Source organism: Helianthus annuus, chromosome 16 (genome assembly GCF_002127325.2).
Source record: "Helianthus annuus cultivar XRQ/B chromosome 16, HanXRQr2.0-SUNRISE, whole genome shotgun sequence".
In the NCBI taxonomy this organism is placed as follows: domain Eukaryota; kingdom Viridiplantae; phylum Streptophyta; class Magnoliopsida; order Asterales; family Asteraceae; genus Helianthus; species Helianthus annuus.
This window is the reverse complement of record NC_035448.2, coordinates 182,360,690-182,368,657: the sequence shown is the minus strand read 5'-3', so window position 1 is coordinate 182,368,657 and position 7,968 is coordinate 182,360,690. Positions and strand designations below refer to the sequence as shown.

The 7,968-nt window shown below is 38.9% G+C and overlaps 1 protein-coding gene across 1 annotated transcript; it reads left to right on the top strand.

The window, feature by feature from the left end:
• The first annotated feature begins 6,601 nt into the window (after positions 1-6,601).
• Positions 6,602-7,690, top strand: LOC110920127. The gene is made up of 3 exons (XM_022164361.1): positions 6,602-6,986; positions 7,041-7,168; positions 7,310-7,690. The coding sequence occupies exons 1-3, from the start codon at positions 6,602-6,604 to the stop codon at positions 7,688-7,690; spliced, it is 894 nt and encodes a 297-aa protein (XP_022020053.1).
• Positions 7,691-7,968: the final 278 nt, after the last annotated feature.

Genomic DNA, 7,968 nt, shown 5'->3' with positions numbered 1-7,968 from the left:
GTGGTTGCTCTTGTTCTTCTTGCTCTTTGAATCTTCGGTATAGTCTTTTCTTGAACTGATAGATTCTGGAACCTGGAATGGTAAGCTTCTTGATCTTCTTCATACCTCTTGATTTGATATTCTGGTATACATGATCTTGAAGCAAAAAATTATGTGGTTAAAAATAAGTGGAAATATAGCTCTTCGTGAGACTTACATGTAGTTTCTACCTTCAAAGTTCACTCTTTATAAATCAAATTCATTTCTAAACTACACTGAAATCTTTCACCGCATTTCTCCACTTTTTTTTCAAAGTTAATCAATCTTGAATTTAGGTATTTGTTATGGCTACGACTTGTGAATCAATTCTGATCTTGCTTTAAGTGATTCAATCTTGTAATGACCTAGTCCATGGCTGCACTATTGATTTCAAATCTTTTTCTTACAACCATACATGAATTATATCTATATCTATAGCAGGAGAAAGGGCAAAATATCCGTATTGGCCAGACCCATGAACTACTTTTTTTTTTTCTTTCTACTTGGGTGGTCTCAAAATTGTCGGGTCATAATTAGACTCTGCAACTCAACAGGAAACTCCTTTGGTCAGATCTTGTCTCTGCTGCTCCTGTAAGGATCAAACTCTTACTTGGCAGATGCTCCTACGTTGTTGTCCTGGAATATTTGGGAGATATTGGAGCCATAGTTATCGGTAGCGAAGATAGCGCTTGCTATCGCGTGCTTCATAGCGTATCGCTCATATCTCGCAATCTATTAAGTTGCGACTCCATAGCTTTCTGACGACGAATTCCGGCTCTGGTGCTGTAATTTCTCCCGGAAACCAGGAAGAAGAGTGGCGATTGTTTGTTGCATTTTAGCCATTTAGGTTAAATAACTTTATGTATTTTAACACTTGACCCCTCAATCTTTCACTAGTTTACATTCACCCTAGTCCCTAATACGTATAAAAATTACATAATTGTAAAAGTAGTTTTTGTATTTTAACATTTAACCCCCTCTGTTTCAGTGGTTTACATTTGGTCCCGCTTGCGGTACGCACATATAATGTATATGTGTGTGGGCCCTCGGGGGGCAAAAGTGAAAGTGCACTATTTTTAACGTTATTTTACTAATTTCGTGAAAATAACGGGGGACGGTTAATCATGCATCATGTGGTGGCGTTGATAGCCGAAAGACTAGGGGTTTTAAAAAGCGCACTAATCGGCCTTTGTCCCAATTGCTGAGTATTATGTGTCTTATGACCAAGGCTTGATGCAAAACTACTATCGAGCCAGGGGTCTCACTGGAAGTTGCCTCTCTATTCCTACGGGGTAGAGGTAAGGTTGTCTACATCTTACCCTCCTCAGACCTGGGTTTTAAAAAGCGCGCCTAGGCGCGAGGCGCACTAAGGCGCATGTCTTAGCGCCTCATGGCACCTGAGGCACGCTTTTTCCACAAAGCGCAAGAAAAGCGCTTTTTTTTGGGTTTTTTGAGGTATGAGGCGCGCGCCTTATGTATTTTGGGTGTTTTTATGTTGTTTTTATGCATGAAAGTGTTGGACAATAGGTTTTTTGGTTTGTACATGTAGGTAAAATCATATAAACCTTAGTTATTACTATATTTTGGATAAGTGATGTTAAAATCCTATGGGATATATATACAAATTTATATAATCTTCTTGCGCCTTGGGTACGAAAAGCCCAACGCTTTTGCACTTTGCGCTTCACGCTTCATTTTTAGACCTCGTCGCTTTTGTGCGCCTCTCGCTTTTTAAAACCAAGCCTCAGACCCCCTACCTTAGCCTTGCTATTGGTGGGATTTACTGAGTATGATGATGATGACATTTGGTCCTTAAACTTACAAATTTATACATAATAAGTAGAGTAAAATGCTCGAATAGTCCATGTGGTTTGTCAAAATAACACCTATAGTCCCTAGCTTTTGGAAATTACACCCATGCTCCTTGTGGTTTTACACTTTGTTACTCGGATAGTCCCCTGATCGGATGGGGGTTAGTTTATCTAGTTAAGTCTATGTGAAATGACAAAAATACCATAAAATTAAAAATAAAGTTAAAGAACAAATTTTATCATTTAATAACTATACTGGGCCCCACATTTTTTAATTAAATACAACTAAACTCTCACTCCTACCCCTCCTTCCATGTGTTTCTTCTCCGTCAAACCCACCCCTCCCCCTCCGGCGAATGTTCTTTTTTCCTGGGACTGGTGCATCAAATGGGATCGCTTACAACCAATATCTTTTAGATAGTCAACATTTTCAGCCCTAAGCCGTTATCAAATAGGACCACTGAAACACTTTTCTGACTTTCTTCTTCGTTGAGAGATGTAAAATTTTCCGACCGGCATGACACTGTTTACCCCGATAAACCTGAACAACCCTTTTTTCGGCTGATATCGCCACAAATCGTCTAAGATTTTCGCTAGAGAGATTAATAAAGCGAAAGAATATGAGGGGGTGAAGGTAATTGTCGGCAACCAATAGCACTTGCAAATTATAACAATTCACCTAGTAGCTAACCAGACCCTAATAGCATCTGATGAAATTTCACAGGATAAACCCTTTAGATCTCCATATTCGAACATCACTCAAAACCCCAGACTCTGTTATAGAATATTCATCATCTAAGGCGCAGAAAGGGGGTGGTTGGGCACCGGAATAATGTAGGAAGGTACTTGAGATGATGTAGGGTGGGTCGTATACCTGTTAAAAAAACTCCTTTTTGTTGTTTAGAATAAATTCCAATAGATCAGTTTGTTATTTTCGTGAATAGTTACTGCAGGTAGGTGTGTCAAGGTGTTGAGAAAATGGTTGTGGGTGTTGGTGTTAGTGGGGTGGTCGGCTGGTGATACCGGTGGTGGTACATCGCTGGTGAGTTGGTGAGGAACAAGGTTGTCGAAGAGGGAGAGGTTCGTAGGGTATAGACAAAGAAGAGGGCCCCACTTATGCTGATTCTTAAATTTTAATTATATTCTTTTAATGTATTAACTATTATTTTCTAATACTACAGGGGTAGTTTTGTGATTTCACATAGACTTAACTAGATAAACTAACCCCCATCCAATTAGGGGACTATCAGAGTAACAAAGTGTAAAACCACAAGGAGCATGAGTGTAATTTCCAAAAGCTAAGGACTATAGGTGTTATTTTGACAAACCACAGGGACTATTCGAGCATTTTACTCTAATAAGTATAAAATTAACATTATATATATTTATAAAAAAATTATTAACAACTATTTTTTAGTTCTTCAATTTTTAACTACCTTATCGCTAAACACGATATAGTGGCGCTATTACGTCGCTATCGCTACGTAGCATATAGTATGATCTTAGTTGAGTTCCCATTTGAGAATATCTTTAGGATTTTAGGGCCCCTTGCATTCATATAGGATTTTTACTTGTAGCTTGTGTTTGTGTTTTGGGGGAGTGGGGGTACTTGTTAAGGAGCACATGAAAGTGTAGGACACTGGGTCGTCTAATCAGTATATGTGCCAATCAACTGTTATAACTTGGATTTTGACGTCCGTTATAGGTTTGGGTGTTACAACAACTTCGATTTTGACATCCGTTATAGGTTTGGGTGTTTCAAGTAATATTTTGATTTGTTGATCTTAACTGGACTCTCAAAAAATTTCTTATACACCTCAACTCCATCCCTTGGAAAGAAAAAGGTAGCACCGAAGAAAGGAAAGAGCGAAATGGTGGTTTTTGTTGTTCCCGCGAAGCAAGGATGATTCGACCAGCGAATGAAGTCGGCCAAATACTTTTCTCGCTGGTCGAGTTTTTGACAAAAAAAAAAGCGAAACATATTCTTTGTGCTTCTTCCATGTGTGTGAGCTCCTCTCTGGGCGAATATGATTGGCCTTTGACTTCCTTCTTCCTACAGATGCCCTAGCCTACCAGTTATAACTACTAGGCAGGAACTCGTATAACAATATTTGCTATAAACGTTTATGCCTTTGTACGTGCCACGTCCTTGCATATCAGGTTTACTGATCGCAAAGCAAAACAATATGTATATTTTAAATGAGGAAGCTGCACAAAATATGATATAGACGACCATGAAACAAGATTACATAACAGTTTCTGGGCAGAATGAACCCGGCTTTATAAGTTTTTTTATGCCTTCGGAAAACATCGGTAGTTTCGCTTTTGCCCTAATTTCTTCTCAGTGATTCTGGGACGGGTCTCTTATTTCTGAATTTGTGGTTAAAAGCACAAGGAGCTCTATAAGCCCTTTATAGACCCAGAAAGGCGAATTTTGAGCTTTACATACGTGAGGCATTGCTCTATGTACAACCAAAAGCTGTTTCTCTCGTCTTTTTTACATGTCAGCCTAATTCATCAAGTAAATAATTCATAATCTCTTCATTCATTTTGATCGTTTTATATATCAGCAGCCTCCTCATCAAAATTTTGATCAAAGTTGACCCATTGATCGCCACATATGTTGTTGAGGCAAACCAAGGTAGTTAGCATGTCTGATGACAGTTTACCACCATTAACTGTGGTAACCAACTGCCAAACCTGGTTAGATTTAATTATTTATAGTTTTAGTACAGCTAGGGGCGCGTTCACCGAAGAAGACATCACCACCCGCTGCCACGTCACCTACCCGGCGACCACCGGCCGGAACCAGGGGTGCTCCATTATCGGGGACCCCTGCAACACACACACATTCCTCTCTCTCTCTCTCTCCTCTGCAATTAACACAAATCTGTCTCTCTCCTCTTCTACTCACCCGAACCTCCCTGGTGGCGGTGTTCCCGATCGGGTAGGGGGTACCCGATGACGCTTCAAGTGCCCTTAAGAGATAACATTTAGGATTCATATTTGGGTATAAGTCAGTACTTGGTAGTCTGCTTAAAGTGCTGCAAGCAACAGTGGTAATTGTATCAGGTGTTTGCCACATCAGCAAGTAGCAACCCCAGCCCCAGGTGCTTATTCTGATGAAGTAGATCTGTATTACTTGGCAGTAGTGTTTGGAATCAGGTGTTCCAGTACTTATTAATTATTCTGTGTTTGCTTCTGCACTTGTCATTGTTTTCAGTTATGTATTGTTTCAGCGACTTGTAGTTGAAAGATTTTGTAGCCATGAGCCCATAAATTCTAAACACTCAATTCATGTGCATTCTAATGTATTAAAATGGTTTTATTTGTTATAAAACAAGCATTGCAACAAGGGCCAAACCTGTAATTTACTCAAAATTGTACTCTTGTAAAATTGTCAATTTGCTACTGCAAAATCTTAGGTGGTGAGGTATTCACTATTTAAACATCATTTTAACCTTGATATAAAAGGCGATCGGCCTTATTGCATTTACAACAGCTTGGGATATCGTTTACTCATTAGTGAATTTTATGTGTGAAATTTCTTTTGTAAACTAGTGTTATGATTAGAGTTTTTTTTGTTACGACTTTTGCTGAGATTGTTTAAAGTTTTTGATTTTAATGAAATTTACATTTTATGTTTCCTATTCAACTGTAACACCCACATTGTCAGGACTTGTTAAATGGTTTATTATGGGATGGCAGAATTTGTTTTTTTCAAATCTGTAAAACAATTTTTTATTTTCCTTTTAAAATGTATTTAACTTTACTCAATACATGGTGTTACGCCTCAAATTGGTACATCCTTCTCGACACTTGTACACACTTGAATACACTTCTGATATTTCCAATTTTGATTATCATTTCAACTCACATTCATCTTTAAAGTTATAGTGTGAATCAAGGGTTTAATCACCAAAACTTGTGTTTCGAAGAAGCTGATTGAATTGTCACAACTCACATTCATCTTTAAAGTAGTTATCAAGAGTTTACTCACCAAAACTTGTGTTTTAAAGAAGCTGATTGAATTGATAAAGGAACTTGTGTTTTAAAGAAGCTGTTTGAATTGAATCAAGAGTACAATTCCACCCAAAGGGCTATTCTCTTGTGATCTCAATATATACACGCATAAATAAAATGGTGAAAAAGTACATAAATGCTTTGATTTAATGTCTAAAAAAGATGGGGTTAACCAATTTAACAAAAATGAAAAGTTTTGAAAAGCACAAGGATCCAAATGCGAGAAATAGAAACCATATGGACAAAAAGGACAGTTTACCCATGGAATAATAAGGGGATACGGTGTGAGACGCGGCAATCAACGGCAAACGTGTTTGCCGAGCGGCAAACACCGCCGCCGACAAACATGGGACGCGGCAAAAGTTGACAATCGGTAACCCTTTGCCGACTCGGGAAAACGAAATGGAAAAAGGGGGGGCCACCTCCAACGGTAATATTACCGTTTAAAAAAAATAATTTTTTTTAAAAATTAAACTATATATATATCATAATAAACCATTTAACCATATACCTTCAAGTTTATACTCATACAAACCAAAAAATACCACCAACTCCTTCTAAAAGTTTACCATACAAAATGGCGGATGAACTCCCGTTATGGTTCCCACCCATGAGTAGCGACGATTCATCCGATAGTAGCATTCTTTTTTTTTCAAAATCTCATCGAAGAAGCCGAACTTCAAGATACCGGCACATCTAACCGAAGGAGATATATTGAACGTCAACGTGAGGAGGGGCATGAGACACTCATGGCGGATTATTTTGTCGAAGACCCGAAGTACAACGAAGATATCTTTCGGCATAGGTTCCGTATGTCGAAACGTTTGTTTCTAAAAATTGTGTCCGATGTGGAAGAGAACGACCCGTGGTTTGTAGAGGCCCCCGATGCGCGAGGTAGGAAGGGTTTTACGCCCTTGCAAAAGGTGACATCGGCTATTAAACAGCTCGTAACTGGAAACACTCCAGACGAGAACGACGAGTACTTGCATATGGCCGAAAGAACTTCCCGCGAGTGCCTAGAATATTTTTGTGACACGGTTTGCAAAATATATGGTCCAGAGTTCTTACGTAGACCGACAAGCCACGACATGGCACTTTTATACCAAGCTCATGAGGAAAAACATCACATTCCAGGTATGTTCGGTAGCCTTGATTGCACCCATTTCGTTTGGCGTTTTTGTCCGACAGAGTATCGAGGCCAATATATGCGAGGAGATCATAGATACCCGACTATTATGCTCGAAGCGGTTGCTTCTCAAGACTTATGGTTTTGGCATGCTTTTGCCGGTCCACCCGGTTCTCAAAACGATATCAATGTTCTACAACAATCTCCGTTATTTTTAACGGAACGAAATGGAACCGCGCCAAAATGTCCATTTTACGTTAACAACCATTTATACAAACGTGGTTATTTGCTCGTGGATGGAATCTACCCTTCGTGGTCCGTGTTTGTGAAGTCGATCCCTTACCCTCACGAAGTAAACGAAAAGAAATTCAAGAGGCAACATGAGGCGGCAAGAAAAGACGTCGAACGGGCTTTTGGTGTTTTGAAGGGGAAATGGGGTGTATTGAGTCGACCGATGCGAGCAAGATCGGTTAAAAAAATTAGGAATGTCGTGTACACGTGTATTATTTTACACAACATGATTTTGAAAGACGATGGAAAGGCGATAGCACCGGTGCACATTCGGGATCCTCCGGTCGAGCCGGCTCTAGACGATACGGTGCTGGACGAGTTGTTGAATGAAGACACCCATTGGAGACTCAAACACGATCTCATAGATCATCTCGCAAGTCAAGATTTACCCCATCTTTTGGCCGATTCCGACGAAGACTAGTTTAAATTGTTTCATGCTAATGTAATTTTATTGTTTTTTAATTTAGTGTAACTTTGATGTTTTTAATTTAATTTATGAAACTTTATTGTTTTTTAATTTAATGTATATATCCTAAATTTATTTATATTAAATAAATTATTGCAAAAAAAAAAATAATAATAAAAGTTTACCACTTCAGCAAGTGTTTAAACCATTGCCAACACTTTTCAGCAAAGTTTAAACACTTTTGCCTAATTGACATGGCGCGCTCTGATTGGTCGGTTTTTTGGTTTGCCACT